General features: G+C 43.8%; 1 protein-coding gene across 2 annotated transcripts in view; it reads right to left on the bottom strand.

The window, feature by feature from the left end:
- Nucleotides 1-1965: 1965 nt before the first annotated feature.
- The window catches only part of PAIP1 (poly(A) binding protein interacting protein 1), a 60790-nt gene continuing 41480 nt past the window's right edge, over nucleotides 1966-21275 (bottom strand). The window contains exons 6-11 of one of the 2 annotated variants that reach the window (XM_088469435.1): nucleotides 18224-18349; nucleotides 15627-15733; nucleotides 15370-15487; nucleotides 8637-8691; nucleotides 8462-8549; nucleotides 1966-5469 (exon numbers count right to left, since the gene is read on the bottom strand). In XM_088469435.1, coding sequence (XP_088325561.1) covers nucleotides 5373-5469; nucleotides 8462-8549; nucleotides 8637-8691; nucleotides 15370-15487; nucleotides 15627-15733; nucleotides 18224-18349 — 591 coding nt within the window. In that variant the 3' untranslated portion in view covers nucleotides 1966-5372. Of the gene's footprint in view, nucleotides 5470-8461; nucleotides 8550-8636; nucleotides 8692-15369; nucleotides 15488-15599; nucleotides 15734-18223; nucleotides 18350-21275 lie in introns of both variants that reach the window. The other variant, XM_088469434.1, reaches the window with a different exon arrangement.

The raw sequence follows: 21275 nt of genomic DNA, 5'->3' as shown, positions 1-21275 counted from the left end.
ATCTCAAAATCACTCGCAGAGGTCTGGAGTAGGAAGAGGAGATCCAGTCTGCACTCGTGCAGAACAAATTTCCTCCATTATAGATGGGGAAAGCAGAGGGGCATCATTAATGCATAAGATGCGACCTGGTCAGGTAAAACCCTCCTGTCTGCAGTCACATCACCTGCATTAGAGCCAGACAAGTTTTTTACACATGCTGGTGGATATGTATCCCTAAACCGACAGACAGAAGAGGCAATGCACATGTCTCTACAACTGTAATGGGAATTGGGGTGTGTCAATAAATGAACAAAGATGTGCATCAGATATTGCACAAACTATGATTTGTATATTAAAGGTGTCGGCAGACAGACAGCTGGCACATGGCAATTGGCCCAGCACTCGCTCTGCAGGACAAATCGCCACGGCAACTGCCCAGGGTTATTATATCTAGAGCAGGCCAGTATATCAGCACGCTGGTCTTGTAGGAAGCAGTGATCTGACACCCAAGGCACTGTATGAGTGAGAACAGAGCTGTGTGATAGATTGAAAACGACATTAAGCCACAGACTAAAGGCGGATACACACTAGACTATATGCTCCATGAGCGATATTGTCAGTGTTTTCCCTTGAACTCCCGGGCAAACGACATTGGGCATATACACTGAACGATATTGTCAATGATATCGCTCAGTGACGTCACCCTGCCACATCCCCGAACTTGCAGCATCCGACGATATTGTCAGATTGTCTTGCAAGTTCAGGCGATGGAAGACATCATTAACGATCCGCGGGAGCAAGCATCCTTAGCGATATTGTGCATACACAATGGACGATAACACTATCGTTCACTTGTATCGTCTAGTATGTATGCCCCTTGAATGTTAGATAGTGGACACATCATAGGCCCTGAACAGCATGAATAAGTGACATGAGAAAGATTCCGGCATGGCGCGCATTTCTGTATGACAAGAAGATCGTATATCCAACTTACTGTTTGAATTCCTCCAGCCCCATCTAATTATCATTACACCACTCACATCACTGTAATTATTTACAGACCAATCGCAGTTGGGAGGAAGGAGAGCTTATTATGCTGAATTAGACATAGATTATACCAGTTTATTGTACAGTGTATTTTCTTAGTACCCAGTGAACTCTAGTGGGGTATGTTTACTAAAGTGCAGGGTTTTTAGAAGTGGAAATGTTGCCCATAGCAACCAAATCAGAATTTAGCTATTATCTTCTAGAACAGTGTTGGCTAACCTCGACACTCCAGCTGTTGTGGAACTATATATCCCAGCATGCCCTGCCACAGTTTTAGCATGCCCTAATAGCAAAACTGTAGCAGTGCATGCTGGGTTATGTAGTTCCATAACAGCTGAGTGTCAAGGTTAGCCAACACTGTTCTAGAAGGTGCTAGATCTATGTTAAGTGGAATCTGATTGGTTGTTATGGCAACATCTCCACTTCTAAAAATACAGCACTTTAGTAAATATACCCCTAGGGGCCTGAGTGCGCGTTGTATGCTTCTGAGGCACTGTACACACTTTCATGTGCTAGTGTGACAATCGGCCGTGCTAAGTCACGTATCTGTGCGCCTGTAAATGTAATCCTATCCCGGGCCCAGTTCTGGCGTCCACAGACGCACTTCGTAATCATTCGTATCAGCACACGCACCAGCCCCATGCTATGTGCATGATACTCAGAATTGCGCGGAGATGTGCATACACGCCCACGACACTCCCATGAGAAATACCCGCTCCGTGCACGGGTATGTGCCGCCAGAAACGCCCATTTCACTCTGGTCACTGTCCGCACAAGACGCGGCATGCACCTCCTTGCAACGTCAGACACGCCATGTTTTGCTATTCAGAGGCTTGCGCAGCCGCTTTAAAGCAGGTGATGCGTCCAAAACTGAATCAAAACCCACGAGAGAAAGAAAATGCCCCAGATTCCTAACTGAATGCAACATTACAGACAGAATACATAATGTAAAATCTTTTATTTACTGTATTTATACAAGTTAGAACAGAAAAGATAAATAACTCACAACAATGAATGTACAAATCATGTTAAGTGCTTATACATAATGCAGTATGGCGGCAGCTGTACCTCAGAATTATCAGTGCAGATGGAGTCAGTATGGGCAGACTGGACCCCTAGCCCCTGCCTTTCGCAGTGATAATATATGTTACACAGTATGGGGAGCGGCTAAAATCAACACACAGCAGACGTTTCAGTCTCCATGGGCCCAATAAGAAAATAGGAGGAATTATCTTATGAACGATTGTATATAGAAAAAATAAAAGACTCCTATGCCTAATGAAGCGTGGTCTAAAGGCTCTGGTAACACTGTGGTCTCCATTAAAAAAAAATGTTACTCCTTAAAAGAACCACGAAAGCTAAAACACAAGCTTACAAAAAACCCCACAAAACTATAAATTGGGTTTAGTGCGGTATCATATCACATATATATGTAAAAGTTATCACATTACCATGACTTAAGATATTTCAGAATCAGATACAGCGAATTCCCTATGTGCAATTCCATGAATGGACACAACCAAAAATGACCGATAACATAAACCGATGGCTTGCACTTCGCTGCATAGCAAATATAAATACAATGTGAATGACAGAAGTTTGATGAGGGGCCCAAACTTTTACATATATATCTGTGATTGCAACTTATACTAAGCAAATTTGCGTTTAGGTGTAATGGTTCTTTCAAAGTGGGTCTTTTTTTTCCCCGACACAAAGTGGAGGAAGTTGTATTGTGGGCTGAAGGCATATTTCAGCCTATCAATTCGTATTGTACTACTAAATTGTGGATTTAATAAGCTTCATTCTCAGGAAGTTAGCTTCAATAATACAAAGGGCCTTCAGTGGATTTCAACACTAATCCTCAAATACCACCAAAGAGGTCATGTTTTCTATTCGTGGAAACAGGTGGGATAGGTACTGACAAAGCAAAAAGATCAACTCACCAGTGAATGATTAAAGACATTCAGAAAACATGACCTGTTGGATGTAATAAAGTATCGGAGTTTAAAACCCCCTGGTGTAAACATGGGTTATTATGTGCACATTCCCTGTTCAGGCTATTTAAGCTTTTTTTTTTTTAAATGAAAATACATAGCAGCAGGACTATAATATGATATGACAAGGGTTGCGTGGCATCACAATAATCATAACCAAATATGTGCACATCTCTAAACTAATTGCTAAGCTTCACTACACTTAGGCACACCAGTTGCTGAGAAACCATATTTAGGCTACAACAGTGTTCCAAAGAAGGTCCATCATCGTCAGCATACACGGGTAGCTTGTAGACTGATAATATCAGGAACATTGATTCAGTTTATAAAACAGCTGCCTACATTGTGTTTCAGCAACATTTGCATTTTATTAATACACAAAATATAAAACAAAAATGTCACATTTCTCCTTTTTACTTTATACTGGTCACATCAGAACATCCACAAGCCAAGAAGACCTAGGTCAGTCTTTATGGCCAATTTCTGGGTGCAGAGCAATAGAGACTGGAGTTAGCATTACAATAGACAGGCTACATGGTACAGCTTCAGGCTTTGGAAGATTTTAACATGATTATCATTTGAAGAGGGAAAAAAAAGCTGCAATTAATCATAGCGATTTCCTTCATTTATACATATTTTGAGTGTTGTATTTGCTATGCAACAGGTTTCCAAAACTACAGATTTTCAGTGGTTTCCATGACATGTGTAACATCAACAATATTAAATGCTAACCCAGGTTTGTGTTACTTTTATTATTATAGCTGGTTTAGATCCAGTGGGCAAAATCACTAAAAATTGGTGATTTTGAAAACCTGGCGCTTAGTAAATATGCACTAAACGTCAAAACGGTCACCGTTTCTGCAAAGTAAAATGAAATCATGTGAAATGCTCTTTAATAATGGATCCCTCCCAATCTGCAAACTGGCGCCTCCATGAACAAGAGGTACAGTAAAAATTAACAAAATCAAGATCGTCTGATCATCAGGGTTTATATTTGAGGGCCTTTAAGAAATACTGAAATATGGCTCAATATTCAAGACCATGAAAGGGGGTCAGGTAAAATTACAGCAGGACTATAAAATGGGTACTGGGGGAAGTCTGGCTTCATTATTCAAGGACACCATTCCTGTCAGGAACAACGTACAGTAAATAAAACATTGGCAATCTACTGCTCTCCACATATTCTGTAACTACAAGTCCCAGCCTACCCTGCCAGGCAGCATAACGGGGCATTGCTGGAGATCAGGGTCCACAACAGGTGAAGAGAGACAGGTTGCGTAATCCTGCGTAATACATTCTGAGATAGACAACACACTGGCAATCATACTGTATGACTAACACAAATCTATAACGAGGGCAAGAAACTGATCAATGACAGCATCAGACTGGAGACAAAGCTAGTATATATCATGTCAAATGGTCACAGCTTCATTCATTAATAAAAGGAACACAGCGTCCGTCAGCATCCCCTCATCATTAATAGATTCCAAAGCTTTTTTTTTTTCACATTTCTTTTAATTTGCACTAATCTGTTTTTTTTGTTTGTTTTTGAGGCAAGATTGGTATTCATTCAAAACCTAAACCCACAGAATCTAAACACTTTACTACTTGAGCTACATAATACAATATCAATATACACCCGGCACCTTCAGACAATAGCCCATACCACTTTAGGTTACCGCTGACTTGTTTCACAGAGAAGAATGGAAATCATTTGCATCACAAACAGAAACCTCTTCGAGATGGTAACGTCTCGCCACCCCCCCCCCCCCCCACATACGAACCTGATGAAAGTGAACACACAAACAAGTCTTTTTTTTTCCTTGAGAAAATCAGACAGACATGCTGGGCAAACAGGATACCAGTGGTAAAATAAGCCGTGTGTATTTGCAAAGGAGGGTTTCCATGTCAAGGACATATGAATATATCCAAAATTTCTGAGAAAGGGAGATGGGCCAAGAGAGGGGTGGGTGCAGGCTCCCCGTGACCTCCTTCACCCACCCAATCCTTTGCCGGGCCTGATCAATTCACTGTCACATCCCTTGCGTCTCAACTTCCCATCTTATCAGTTATGACAATATACTTTTGAATTAGTTTCATTTTATTGCAGCCAAAAACACTGTTCTTTTAACTGTACAGAAATTAAACTATAATATATACACAAACGGTCGTCTTAAGTTACAGGGCATCAGCGTACACTTTTTTTTTGGCATTCAGTTAAACAAAGATTGCATAAATTTCTAGTTTTCAGATAAGCTTGAACTTAACAAATTTGGTGTGAGAATGATACGTCTGCCCTGTTTGCTGAACATATTGGACGTGCCACGGGAAGGGTTCACTATGTCCATGTTTTCACTGTTTTCTCTTGCGTTCCGACTCTAAGCAGAATTTTTCGTAGGCCTCTTCCATCTCTGGGTCCATCGCGTCGTCATCCAAATCATCGAGGAACCTAATGGTGGAAACGAAAAAACAAACAAACAAAAAAAGTATTAAGGGAACATAGTTGTTGACTGTGCTGCCATCTACTGGGCAGATTTACTTACTGCATGTGTAGGCAACACAGCACGTTCAACATAAACCTGCATGCATGTACAAAATATTTCACAGTACACAAGTGATGTTAATATATGTATAAGCCTCATGCAACTAATTACTAACTACTGTATACATATTGAGTTTGATGTACTGATTAGGAAAAACCCATGTAATAAGGTAAAAGGAATGTACTCCCTACCTATGTTCGTCGTTATCGTTCAGGTGAAAAAATGAACGATAAAGTGAACGACTGAATGATAACGATATCGCTATCGTTCAGTCGTCAACTTTAATCGCCCAGTGTGTACGCATCTTAACTCTTCAGTTGTAACACAGTGAACATACATAGTACATGTAACGGGATGTAGTTAATATGCCAGCGGACGCGATGTCGGCCGCCGATATACAGACGCCAGAATCCCACCACTCGACAAAATGTTGACACCGCTATCCGGAAGGATATCAGGATACGGGTGTCGGCATCCCTAACATTAGGCCCCAGGTAAGTATTAAGAGTTTCCCCGGGGATTTTAGGTTTAGGCACCCCCGGGGGGAGATTAGGGTTAGGCACCCCCCCGGGAGAGTAAAGTTTAGGGTGCGGGCAGGGGAGCTTAGGCACCACTGAGGGAAGTTAGGGTTAAAGGGGGGGAGGGTTAGGGTACTTACCGCCCTTGTCGGGATCTTCACTTATCGGGCTTCCGGTGTTGGGGTATCATACCCATCCCCATGTAACATGGGTTATATGTGGTATTTTTAGGCTAAAGACTTGTGAACTTTCATTTTATTTCATTATTTTATTATGGTGGCTGTGGTCGCCGGATAGACAAACAGGGAAAGAAATAATAGTGGGGGGGTAACAAAGACCAGTACAAATTAGGTTAAATGTGTATACATTATACATACGTATGTCACGGTGTACAGGTGTGCCTGTGGCTATAAAATGTGTATACATTATACATACGTATGCCCAGACTTACATGTATGTTACTGTGTACAGGTGTGCCTGTGGCTATAAATATGTATATATTATGCATGCGTATGTCCAGACTTGCATGTATGTTACGGTGTACAGGTGTGCCTGTGGCTATAAAATGTGTATACATTATGCATACGTATGCCCAGACTTGCATGTACGGTAACGTGTACAGGTGTGCCTGTGGCTATAAATATGTATACATTATGCATACGTATGTCACGGTGTACAGGTGTGCCTGTGGCTATAAAATGTGTATACATTATGCATACGTATGCCCAGACTTACATGTACGGTAATGTGTACAGGTGTGCCTGTGGCTATAAAATGTGTATACATTATGCATACGTATGCCCAGACTTACATGTATGTTACTGTGTACAGGTGTGCCTGTGGCTATAAATATGTATATATTATGCATGCGTATGTCCAGACTTGCATGTATGTTACGGTGTACAGGTGTGCCTGTGGCTATAAAATGTGTATATATTATGCATACGTATGCCCAGACTTACATGTACGGTAATGTGCACAGGTGTGCCTGTGGCTATAAAATGTGTATACATTATGCATACGTATGCCCAGACTTACATGTACGGTAATGTGTACAGGTGTGCCTGTGGCTATAAAATGTGTATACGTATGCCCAGACTTACATGTAAGGTAATGTGTACAGGTGTGCCTGTGGCTATAATATGTATACATTATACATACGTATGCCCAGACTTACATGTACGGTAATGTGTACAGGTGTGCCTGTGGCTATAAATGTGTATACATTATGCATACGTATGCCCAGACTTACATGTATGTTACTGTGTACAGGTGTGCCTGTGGCTATAAATGTGTATACATTATGCATACGTATGCCCAGACTTACATGTATGTTACTGTGTACAGGTGTGCCTGTGGCTATAAATGTGTATACATTATGCATACGTATGCCCAGACTTACATGTACGGTAACGTGTACAGGTGTGCCTGTGGCTATAAATGTGTATACATTATGCATACGTATGCCCAGACTTACATGTATGTTACTGTGTACAGGTGTGCCTGTGGCTATAAATGTGTATACATTATGCATACATATGTTACGGTGTACAGGTGTGCCTGTGGCTATAAATGTGTATACATTATGCATACGTATGCCCAGACTTACATGTACGGTAACGTGTACAGGTGTGCCTGTGGCTATAAATGTGTATACATTATGCATACGTATGCCCAGACTTACATGTACGGTAACGTGTACAGGTGTGCCTGTGGCTATAAATGTGTATACATTATGCATACGTATGCCCAGACTTACATGTACGGTAACGTGTACAGGTGTGCCTGTGGCTATAAATGTGTATACATTATGCATACGTATGCCCAGACTTACATGTATGTTACTGTGTACAGGTGTGCCTGTGGCTATAAATGTGTATACATTATGCATACGTATGTTACGGTGTACAGGTGTGCCTGTGGCTATAAATGTGTATTACTAGTGTATTTCCCCACCATGAACTGTGGGTACGTCTCAGGGTCAACAAAGTAACAGTACCTAATAAAGCACAGATTCTGGTGTGTAATAATATGAATATCTGTATTTCTTCAACTCTGATACATTAGTTAGAAAAACTGTACTGCCAAAACATGTTTTTATTTCTCAGTCTCATCACGTAGTAAATAGAAATATATCCAAAAAAATCCCAAAAAACTGTGTCCTCACTAAATAGTGATCTATTGGGAGACAGTGACTGCACCTGGCAGCCTGCAACATCATGTATACACACATCTGTCTGCCTTATGGCACCTGGCAACGGTTACAGTCATCATAATGACTATGGGTTGGGGTGTGTGTGGGGATCGCTTCATTTCTTTTTAGCACTGAAATGCTACAGTAACTCGAAAAAAAAGATCATAATGCAAGAAAAACACATACGCGTCTCCGGAACCAGGCAAATCGGTCCCGTTTTCATCGCAGAAAAAGTCTTCTCTATCCAGCATCTCCTGGTACTTTTCCTGATAATCTGAAGACAGAACAACAATGAGCAGCTGACTCCAACCCCAGCATTAGCAGCGAGAACAGAAGCTTAGGAGAGGAGGGAAGGTGTTACCTGGGTCCGCCGCAGTGAAAGGAACGCCTTCTGACGTGTAAAATGTGGGCTCATTCTAAGCAAATAAAGACAGAACATTTATTTTAACATTGATTACCATGCAGTATTTGTTACAGTCTTTAACTTTACATTTACGATCATACAGCGATGTCCAAGTCCTGGATATACTGTACATAGCCAACCTTACAGTGCAACAAGAACCACCAGTAACGGTGTGAGCTAGAGAGGACTTTTACACAAGCTGATGTCAACATAGCGTATAAAGTGTGTTTTTGTGTAAAAATGTTCAAATTCCATTTTCAAAATGAGGTTGTCAGAAAATCGGGAAAGATCTACATCCTAAGCCCATACGAAAAAGTAATGTGATGAAGTGAGCACAATGGGCGCCTCTTCTCACAAAACGCATTTGAACAATTATGACGACTATGATGATGAATGGAGTAATGCAATTATAGTTTATAAAAATGTAATTAAAATAAAGCAAAAGAAAAGTGGTATGCAAGACCCCAATGTGTCAAAGGCAAAGTAGAGACAACCGGTTTGGCTCAAGCCTCGCCCACTTCCATACAAATGCCCAGTTCTGCCTAAACCCGCCCACATTACCACGAGGCCCAACTCCACTGTGGGTCAGCGAATCAGCCCAATGTAGCCAAAACAGGTATTCTGGGAGGTATGACAGTGATATCTATACCCATAAGCACAAACACCACATTGCTCAATATATGAGTGGGTGCTTTTAGCTTCCTGCACTATATGAGAATAGATCCACAAACGTGTTAATATTCACATTCAATAACCAAAAGGGGCAATTCATTACAAAAGTTTAAACAATCTTTACAAGCGTATAACATATCATTTGTTTGGATGACACTTTGCACAAGTCTCAGTTTTTACTGTTTAAGCTGCAACTTTTTGGTAACTGTTCATGAGAACAATACGCCCCTACTGCTCTCTGCACTGCAAAAAGACGCTTCAATGGGACAGCCCTGTCTACAGTCTAAGTTCCCGAGTCCTGATACATGAAAGAAGGCAGCAAGAGACTGCCACAGGGACCTAGACAGATTCTGAATTAATAAACTAGAGGAGGGAAAAATGGGATATTTGGTCAAGTTACCGTAGAATCCTTTTCGCTAAAGCAGGCTGGGGAACACTGGACTACGGGATTGTAGGTTGGGGCTAGAGCTGGCAGTTAATAAAATGTAGCTTTAATTTCTAAGATCCTCCCCCCTGCAATCCCACAAGTCCAGTACTTCTTTAGAAGACTCCGAAGAGGAGTAGCAGGAACCCCCGAGAAACTGTTAGAACAACCAAACAAACCAGTAGGGAAAAGACCGGTCAAGAACCAAACACCTCGCACGACTGAGCGTGAGGGAGGGAACGCAGTGCTCCCCAGCCTGCTTAAGAGAAAAGGATTCAAGTAAGTTGACCAAAAATTTCTCTTGCAGCAAGCCTGGGGAACACTGGATCATGGGACGTACCAAAGCCGCCCCCAGGGGAGGGAACGCTCAGCCTGCCTGAACGGAGAACTGTACGCCCAATGTGGGTGCCGCCTGAAGCAAAAAAAACCTGAAACGTAAATAAGAGCAACCGTGCGGACAGAGGACCAGATTGCCGCACAGAGGACTTGTGCTTCTGAAATCCCACATCGCGCTGCCCGAAAGATCACCGCCGCCCGAGAGGAAGGTGCTGACACCCGGTCTGGTGGCGGTCAACCCACACCAGAATAGACTTGACCGAGCTGGTCCAATGCGCATGGGTCTGCTGAGTAGCCGACCAACCATGTTACAACACATCAAAGAACCCGCAGAGAACCGTGCGGCGTACCAAAGACGACGCATCCAAGGAAATCTGCAGGGCACAGCCAGATCATCCCAGTGCCGGGAATTCGCCAAAAGGAGGAAGAACCCGGAAGGACAACATCTGAAACCAATGTCGGCAGGAGTCGTAAAACTTGTACTGAGAACCGCTTAATCTACATGGAAGACTAGCAAATACGCAACTATGCAGAGAGAAGGCAATAGCCATAAGGAAAAACAGCTTCCAAGCAACTGACTGGAGATCCATTGAAGGCAATGACTCCAATGTTGCCTGTGTGAGAGCCCAGGAGACTAGATTAAGAATCCACGGCTCTACCTGCGGATGAAACGGTGTCAAATATGCTGCACACCGTGCAAAAACAGTCTGCACCCTTGGAAGAAGAGTCAAACGCAGCTGGAAAGAAAATGACAGGGCCAAAACCTGTAACGTCACGAGACAAAATCTGCAGCCGGCTTCCCAACCTTTCAGAAGGAAGGCCAAGAAATGTGAGAGGCGAAAACTTGTAACGGTTACACCACAAGAGGTAGAGTTTCCAAACCCGGAGGTAAACGCGAGATGGAAACGGAGTCCAGGCTTGCAGCCTAGTACAAACCACGAGAGAGAAAAACCTACAGCTTTATCACTCTCAGGCACAGAAAGGCAGGCGCGAAATCCAACCAAGGAAATCCCCCAGAAGAAAAAAAGCCTAGTTGCAGCAGGTCTGGACAAACTGAAAGACGCCACCCTGGGCAGACCGACCTCGGGCGAACATCTGTGTACCATGACCAGCGCAGCCATCCTGGAGCCACCAGGATTACACTCACTTGGGAAGCCTTAATGCCCCCTGGAGATGTGAAGGAACAGTGTGGACAGCGGAAACAGATGTTCTGGATAAATATTCCACGGAACAGTCAAGGTAGCCACTTGTGGAAGCCAGAAGATACCCGGATCCCATCCAAAACTTATAGAACCTTGCAAACTTGCCGAGAGGCCCCTCACTCCTGGACAGTACTTTTGCCTGCCGTAAGACGTACCTATGCCATGAACGGGTCTTTGTCCGACCGACTGCAACTGGCCAGCGAGGACAGACAGCGCCCTTTAGAACGATGGTTTGGAGCTCGAGCCCATCGAACAGTCGAGCAGTTGTGGACAGTGACCCAAGGCTCCAGAGCCGAAAATCAACTTCACGGCACCTCAGCCCAGGAGACCCATTCGGAGGGTCCAAGGAATGAACCTGGAGGAGGAGAACGGAAACCCTCCACCAATGGAAAGTGACGTGTGCTGCTGTACAGAATGGAAACGAAGACAAAAGGGATACCATGCAACCCTGTCAAGATTGGAGAATTACACACTGGGATTTCCATAAGTAGAACCTGGTGTACAGAATGGTCTCCAGGTGGAGACCAACTTGCCCAATAACCGAGTGTTCAACAAGGTCCATGGATGAGGCACCAACAGAACCGTTGAGACCAAGATTGGTAGGGTACCAGCACTGTCTGCTGCAAGATGACACCACTGGAGAAAAGGTGTCGAAGGCCACCCCCAGAACTGAAGACACAGACACGGAAGCAAGGGAGGCATCGCAAAGTCGGGTTACATCCCTGATCTGAAAGTACTTGAAACAAGCGACCAGAGAAAGTCCGTAACTCTGAAGCAGAGGTATCCTACACAAGCAGAACCTCCGAAGAGGGCCAAATTGTGATACCTGCTGTTCGCACTGGACAGTGTTACTAGAAATTCTGCCTCCATAACAGTGTTACTAGACGTTAACCCCTGCTTGGGAAGGGAGTGGCTTGTGTCAGACTGACCGTTCAAGGACGCATCACCCTGAAAGAGGACCGAAAATTTGCCAGTGCAGACCCCCACCGACAGAGAAAGCCCTTACCAAACCGTTGATAGTGTAAGGAACAAACCGGCAAAGTACGCGTATGGGAAGAGTAGAGCAAAAGGGCCCTTTAAGCAAAAGCGGTCGTAGCTGACAACTCGGAAGCTGTCTGTGCGCTGTCTTGCCTGGTCTCCCACACAGAGCTTGCCGTGCATGTCCTGCCAATGTAGAAGGGAATCCCAGGGCGAATCACTTTGAAGCCCCATGACAAAGTCGGCAATAGTAGTGACCATAGCTCACGCCACCCCTGCAGGTCTCGCCAAGGCTCATAAACTCCAAAGCCTATCAAACCAGACTAGTGACCACTCTCCAAGGTTTAGCTAGCGGATCCCCACTGGATACTGAGCCCCAGCCAGGAAGGGGTATATGTATGGCGGTCTAAACGGCTACCGCAGCGACTACCGTGGGAGGTTCTCTCTCTTGGGTACTCAATCCGCTAGAAGCAACTGTGTAAGGAACAGAGCTCTCCGAAACCAGCGTTTCCTAAGCCTCCCTGAGGAGACTGTGGAGATTCGCCGAAGGGAAAGTAATGACTTTCAGTCGCCAATGCTTGGACAGACCCAGAACAGCATCTTGGGAATCCATGACTAAAACCGCCAACAGAGTGGTGCGCAATGAGGTGGAAAAGACAGCAGGTCCTATTCCTTCGGGACAGAGCAAGTCTGCGCAATGTCTTTCCTTTGTGAAACTGCTAATGTGGCCCTCCACCTGCGCCTCGCACAGCAGAGAATTCTTGCCACGCCACCCCAAAAAAACATGCCAAAACAGAGGAATGATGCAAGTTGTGATGCTGCCCGCTGCAAAACACAGAACCAGAGATGAACATACCTTGGCTGGGAACTTTAGAGGGAACAAAGCCCATGCCAGAGATGAACTTGCCATGCCAAGCCTGAACTTGTTCTCCCTGTGAAGCGCCACCAGCTGCACTAGGGCGTACACAGACCTGCTGAAAGCCCCAGCCCACGCAGGTCCTACCCTGATGGACGCAGCACCCCAGATGCCTACAAGTCACCAGGTCCTATACACGCAAGGCTCTCGAGGGCAACTGCTCATTACCCCCACGCATGGGAGTAAACAGCGGCCAAAATACAGCAAAAACCCTGCATACAAACTCCACAATATTAGGGCTGTAGCGGGAATCAAACCCACGCCGCAGTGCGGTAACAACGCCAACCATCACACCATTCGTGTTGACAGGGTAGGGGATAGATGCTTTTCAGTAGACGTATCCTCAGACTTCATCAATTACTTCCAAACGCCATTAGTTACCATCTGTGTGGACATAGAGGCGGTATATAAATCGGTGGTGATTCAGAGAGGGGGCGTATCAGATATTAAACTCATACTACACTTGGTCTTAGCCAAAAGGTCAAGAAGCAAAGCATGTTGTCAGTTCGCTTCTGTAAGATCTGACAGCAGTTGCACCTAAACCCAATCAACAAGTGGTAATTAAAACAGGTACCCAGATGTTCGTAAATGAAAACAGGGTTACACAGGCAGCTAAATACAAAAACAAAGGTACTTAGCCTTACAAGGGATCAACACTGCTGCTGCAAGGGAGAGGATTTGTGCAGAGCAGGCGAAGGCAACAGTCCTGGCAGATGCATGACTCATCCAGGCATCCCCTGCTGTCCCCGCTGACTGTACCGCTGCCGGAGGGGGAGAGCCCCGCTGGAAGCTCCGCCCCCTCCAATCTTCATTCCCTCGGGACACCAAGTACTTCCCCGTGCGAGGGAAAACTCCGGTCCAGCCCAGCTGATCTGGGCAGCCTGAGGCAATGGCGCTCCTCCTGCATCTGCGTGAGGGGAGCCACTGGCAAACAAAACCCGACAAAACGGAGGCCACCATTCGGGACCGCACCAATACCCTCTAACAGTGTACGCCAGTCCCCGGCAGTCTCAACGGAGACCGAAGTGCTGTGTGGGGGGGCCCCGCCGAACGCAACCCCCTCCCCCGCTGAACAAAGTTCCATGCTACCGCTGCTCTCCAACTGTGTGCTGGTTCATTTTTGGGGTGTGGGTCCCCCTGGATTGCTTTGGTTGATCTGTTCCAAGGCACCGCATTATAACACATTCTATTATAACACATTTTAACCCTTCACAGTTTATTATACATGTATTTCACTTTTTTTTATTTTCATTTTTTAAATGCAGCTGTGGCTGCTTTTAACTATCTCTTTTACACTGCACTTTTCTTACTATGGCGGTGCCCTGGGGCAGCTTAGCTGGGCCAGTTTGGGGGGGTCCTGCGCTCTGGATTTGAACCCTAGTATGTTAGGGGCCTACAGTAAAGAGGTTACCTGGATATGGTGGGTAGGCCCATAACCTTAGCCATGATTATGCTAAAAACCTCTATTGATTGCAAAATTTTATTGCATTTATATATTATCAATAATTTGGAATTGTGCACCTGAGATTTGTCTGTTTGTGTTCGGCTACAAGCAGCGCACAGACAATCCTAACTAGAAATAAATATAATATTACAAAGAAAAATAGAAAAAAAACTAAGCTACAATAAAGAGCTGCATAACCCTCCTACAACATGCCCTACTCCTCAGGCACTTAAAGAACACTGGAATTGTGGGATTGCTAGGGGGAGGAGCTTGGGAATTAAAGCTACATTTCATTAAGTGCCAGCTCCAGCCCCAACCTACAATCCCATGGTCCAGTGTTCCCCAGCCTTGCTGCAAGAGAAAAACATTTACTTGAAATGCTGCAGTATAACGTCCATAACGGACTGTGCCCAGTATGTAAAAACTAAATATTTTTTCATGATTGCGTCCATTTAGATGTAACCTGATTTGCTACAGATACAATGACAATAACACAGCCATGTCTAAGTACACAAATAAACAGGGGCAAATATAAATGCTCTCCGTGCCTCCAACATGTGTTTATTTTGCTACAATTTGCCCCCCACAGAGACGGAAGAAGTTAATTTATACACAGAGAATATGGCATGGCAATGTATTGGCCTATCTATATCATTTTCTCTAAACTCCGAAGGTCCCAGAGAAACACAAGCAGCAGGGACCACGAGGCGTAATCTTACCATGAAGTAATTCGGGTCATTTTCAGGAGTTGCTTCGCTGAAGGTCGATGCTGAATGGACCCTTCCCCAGTTACTCGACCGAAGTTCTACCAGCTTCAGTAGCATCTGTTTCACATCTCTGAAATGAACAAACAAACAAACTACATATGTTTTAGGTCAGAGAGAGGGATAAGATCATTCCCCTCCAAAAGGGGCTTCTTAGGGTCCCATAACGCAAACTTGATACAAACTGTGATGGGCTAATTGCCATTTTCAACCTGCTACAGTCTGCATCCAGAACCACATTCTTCATTCTCTGGATCACTTCCTCCATGTAAGAGTTCCCGGTCTCTTTCCAGGCATCTTCTAGAACCGATCCAGTTAACTAGGAAATGACACAGAATATAAATACGATTTACTCTCATTTACCACACACAGCCCACGGAGAAAGTACACCTACAGGACACCCGTATCCACCACATGAAGTACAATGTGTTCTGCCGGCACTATTGCTCTGGGGAGTATGAGGACTAACTTAATCTTTAGAGAAAAGAAACTAACTTTAATGGTAACTACCTTTATCCGTCTTCGGTTAACTGATAATTTTTTCCCTATTCACGTGGTACTGCCATATATCTAAGAAAGAGTTTATAAAATCAGCAGTTGTCTATCTAGTAGCTTCACTATATGCTAAATACTCTCTCTCTGCTCTATGTGTAAACAATTTATGAACAAGATGACTGTGCTCGCAAGAGGACAACGAAACATTGGACATTATTATGCTGCTTTAGCTAAAAGGAATTGTATTGAGGCATTTGTCCTTACTTCTTACTGAATAGCTGCGGAAAAATATTTCATTATTCCCTAATTGACTATACGTAATGATTTGTCACAGTACAATGTTATGGATACACAAATAATAGTCACATTACAAATATTAAGAAACCCACTGTGTACGATCACTCCGGCCCCCCCTGATTTTGCACTATTACTCCCTAGGATCTCATTTCTATTTATGATGGACTGGACCGAGACATCGGAAAACAAAGAGGGTTTCGCTGAAAATCGTTTTTGGTACGTGGTTACCAAATGTACACACCTTCTGTCCAATACTCAAAGACACTTTGAGGAGGGGTTTTAACTCACCTTGTGGCATAATTTGGAGGTTCATGAACATGGTGTGCCCTTTTAAATCTACATGACATTTTTGGAGGGTTAATAATATTCTTTATGTCTTGATGCAGTATGCCTTTTGGTCACCCCTGCTGTAAGTGATAATTTATATATGAATATTATCAACATATAGGTTTGCTATCACGATTGATATGTACGAGCTTGTTGCCTGATAAAAGCCATCTAACTCTCCATTAATTGCACTACAGATGTACCTCACTATTGTTTGTTGTACTGTACTGATACCCAATAGTAATGTACTGTCTGACAACCTGTCAATAAAATAGTATTAAAAGAAGAAAAAAAACATTGTGTGGCAGCTGGCAATTTAGCATCATAGTAAAATCAAAAAGGGTCACTCGGGCACCAACTGACTGGGGGTCACTATGATGACAATTCAATCAACTCCATAATACCCAACCAGTTTTGGAACAGTGTTAAAGAATTCTCCATCGCTCCCTTGATTCACAGCTTAACCTTCCGTACAGTAAGGAACCCTTCTCCTATGCTCACAGTTAATTTATCTTAGTTGCAAATTGAGGTCAGTATGGTGAATCACCTCCTTGGGACGAAAAGTTTAGTAAACAAATATCTACGTTGAAGCACCCTTTTCCCACCCTGTAATTCCATCCCCTTTAAAAAGGACAGTGCCCAACACTGATAATTGTGGTAGATGAACATTAACTGTAGCCGAGAGTAACTATGCTCCATTTACTACTAGGCAAAGCTACCATTATATATAGGCATCCTGTAACCGTTACACACCTAAACTGGAATATATTATTTGCATCTACTATGCAGCTTCCTTAAAGATATTTATTTGGGTGCTCATTAAATCAGCAGCCTGCTTTCCTTTGAAGTGCTCCATTGGACCTCGTGCTACAGAGAGCTAAGCAGTGCCAAAAGGTAAGCAGCATCAGCCCCTGCTATGTGATAGAGCCAGGATCCTGACAGAGATAGATAGATAATAGAGGCGGCACTCTGATAAATTACATTTGGATAGAAGTATAATAGATCAACGTTTCGAAGTTTATTCACTTCATCATCAGGATATCAGGTGTCCTGATGAAGTGAAAAAAAAAACCTCTGAAACGTTGGTCTATTATTCTGCTATCCAAATGTAATTCATCAGAGTTCCGCCTCTACGTTCACTTGTGTTGGACCTCTGGTTGAGGTTACCTACGAGGGCAGCGGAGCAGATGCAAGTATTTCATGGGAGTGTTGCTGTATTGTATTGATATACAGTATATATATCAGATATATATATCTATCAGATTTAAAAATAAGGAGTACTGCTCAAACAGCTATCTTTATCTAGCTATGCAAAAAAAATTCCATAGTTTCAGGACATTTAATTACCCTGAGGAAAGGACGCATTAAAATGTCATGGAACGCTGGAGTCACCTTGGAATTTCTGTGTATTTTATAGTGACGTGTGCGCCATCCCACTTCATAATAATCTATGATAGACAGGCAGTGTCTATTATTCACAAACTGATTATTTAACCTGAAGTAGTACACATCTTATACATTTAAACCAATTCTAGCTCTGGAGGCATTTTGAATAATGAAGGTCTGAATAGGTTTGGACAGCTAAATGCTTTTCCAATCACCGACTTGTCCTGGCAACATAAAATAATCACACACAAGTAACGCAGATCTCTGCAGACACTGACCAGGATCGTCCCGGCTGCTAGATTACCTTCAGTAGTTTCACAGCGCATATGACGTTATCGTCCACTGGATTGGAGAAGAGAGCATCCAGCAGCTCCTTGAGACCGCTCTGGAGGATCACAGCTCTTGTCACCTGGCCTTTTGCTCCTTTGATCTGTAGGAAGAAGCACATTTCTTGGTATCAGCTATATCATCATGGACGGTGAAAGCACATTTTCCCCATCAGTAGGGGCAGACGTATCAGCCGCCAACTACCTTTGTGTTATACTGAGATGGGAATTGTTTACACTGAATACTGGCTGGCAATTTTTAGAAAAGAACATGTAGTTTATCAATTAGTCATGTTCTATAAGAAGGGAAAACTAGCAGTTACGTTATTGGAAATGTGAATAAACCACATACGTATGCATCGCTATGGACAACAACACACGGCCCTAAGAGCCCTCACAGGCATTCCCCAGCTCCTCCCTGCTTGTTGTCATATTTGTTTGTTATAGCTTGTAATGCTCATTTAAAGAGTCTGCTGTTATCTATAATAAGGTAAGTGTCTCTTTCATTGATCCAATATATTCATTTAAATTACTAAATGAGAACAAAAGGAATGTGCGGTGCTTTGAATGATAGAGGGACGCCCAATGCGACCCTTGAATTAAATCAGGTTACCCATCAGTGGTTTACGTAATGTAAACAAAAGTGACTGGTTTCCACAGGTTACAGCACATGCAAACACCAACTATAATGTTCAATAAAACTTTATCAGACTGAAAACGCTGTGAACTGTGATGGTTCTCTGGTCTGTACATGTGGTTATTTTCACAAGGTTCTGCTGAATCTCTGAGAGAGGCAAAACATAGAGTTATGTTAGACTTACCTAGATAACTTTTCTTCGAGATCCATAGGATCCACAGGGATACCATGGGTCTATTATGGTTGGAAGACCAGGCACCAAACAGTTAAAGCTTCTGCTCACAGAATGCCCCAGTTCCTCCTCCATATATACCCCTAGCCATAGGACTTCAGTTTAGTTAGCAAGCCTCAAGGCAGAAGGAGGAAAGTGGAGAAAAAAGAACAATTGTATATCAGAAACACTCTTACATAAGATGAGGGAATCTGTTACCAAAAGGAAATAACCCAATGAAGCCAGGTGCGTCAAGGTGGGTGCCCTGTGGACCATGAAGAAAAGGTGTTATCTAGGTAAGTCTACCATAACTCTATATTTCTTTAACGGGGTCCATAGGGATCCACAGGGATACCATAGGGATGTCCTAAAGCAGGTCCCCTAGGGTGCAGGATGCTCCTGAGCAGAAAGGAGAATGTCGCCCAAAGGAACCATCCTGGAAGGCAAAAGTATCAAAGGCATAAAACTGAAGTGTGGACAGAAGACCACGTGGCAGACTTGCACAAATCGTTCAACTGATGCACCACGACTGAAGGCCTACAATGGCCCTACAGACCAAGTAGAATGTGCTGTCACTGTACTTGGGACAGGAAGATTAGCCTGTGTGTACACCTGTGAGATAGTCATGATGAGTAGCCATCTCGCCCGAGTCTGCTTATTAGCTGGCCATCCTCGTTTGTGAAAACCATATAATATAAAAAGAGAATCACATAAATATGGAGAGCACCAACTACATCCAGGGAGGCTTCACCTACAGAAAGGTCTGGAGTCTGAAAAGCTGGAACAACAATTTCTTCATTTACATGAAAACGGGACACTACCTTGAGAAGGCAAGCCTCTCTTGTACGAACAGCAGCTTTATCCTTGTGGAAAAAAAAAAATAAAGTTTCTTTACTGTCAACCACTTCAAATCTACACAGAGTCTAAAGGTTCAAATGGGGAAGCTTGTAACCTCTTAAGAACCAAAAGACAAATCTCATGGTGCTAACACTGGAACAAAAGGAGGCTGAACTTGCAGGACTCTTTGGGAAAAAATTCTAACATCTGGTAATGAAGCAATCTTCTTCTGGAACCAGACAGCGCAGAAACCTGCACTCTCAAAGTGGCCAGACGGAGACCTTTGTCTAACCATGGCTGCAGAAAAGCCAGTATCCTGGAAATTTTAAACACCTTAGGATCATATTCCTTATAAGAACACCATTGACCAAAAGAATGCCAAACTCTGTAATAGATGAGGACAGAAGCAGGCTTCCGTGCTCTAAGCATCGTTTGAATTACAGAACTGGAAAATCCCTTCGCTTTTAGGATGGAAGATTCAAGAGCCACACCGTCAAAGCCAGACGGGGCAAGTCCGAAAGTCGGCAGGGACCCTGCATTAGCAGATCCTGCCACAGAGGAAGAGGATACGGACTGTCTACCGACAAATTCTGTATGTTGGTGAACCAATGACGTCTTGGCCAAGCCGGAGCCACCAGTATTACTGTTCAGCCTTCCTGCTTGAATTTCCCCAGAACTCTTTTAAGCAGGGAAATTGGAGGAAAGAGAAATGCCAACTTGAAGTCCCATCTTACTGCCAGTGCATCCACGAAGGCTACTGATGGGTTTCTGGACCTGTCCCCGTATCTGGGGACCTTGTGGTTGTGGCGTGACGCAATGAGATCTGCCTCTGGTAGACCCCATTTGTTTACCAGGAGTTGAAACACTCGAGCGTGTATGTCCTAGCGACTTAGGAAGTCTGCTTCCCAATTGAGTACTCCCGGAATGAATATTGCCGAGATGGACGAAAGATGCCGTTCTGCCCAAATGAGAACCTTTGTCACTTCCTTCATGGCCACATAACTCATTGTGCCTCCCTGATGATTGAGGTAGGCCACTGTAGTCGTGTTGTTGGACTGGATCGGAACAGACCTGCTCTGGAGCAGGTTCTGTGCCCTGACAAGTGCTCTGTATACCGCTCGCAGTTCCAGAATGTTTATTGGCAGACTACTTTCTTGATTTGTCCATCTCCCCTGGATGGTGTGATTACCTCTCACTGCCCCCCATCCGCGAATACTGACGTCCGTGGTGAAAAGCACCCAATTTGGAATCCAGAACGGACGCTCTTTGTTTAGATGCCCCTTTTTTAGCCACCACAGGATGGAGTGACAAACCTCTGGAGTGAGAAAGATCATCTGGGACTCTG

Source organism: Taudactylus pleione, unplaced genomic scaffold (assembly GCF_031769625.1).
Source record: "Taudactylus pleione unplaced genomic scaffold, aTauple2 ptg000092l, whole genome shotgun sequence".
NCBI classification, from domain to species: domain Eukaryota; kingdom Metazoa; phylum Chordata; class Amphibia; order Anura; family Myobatrachidae; genus Taudactylus; species Taudactylus pleione.
This window is presented reverse-complemented; position numbering and strand designations above follow the sequence as displayed.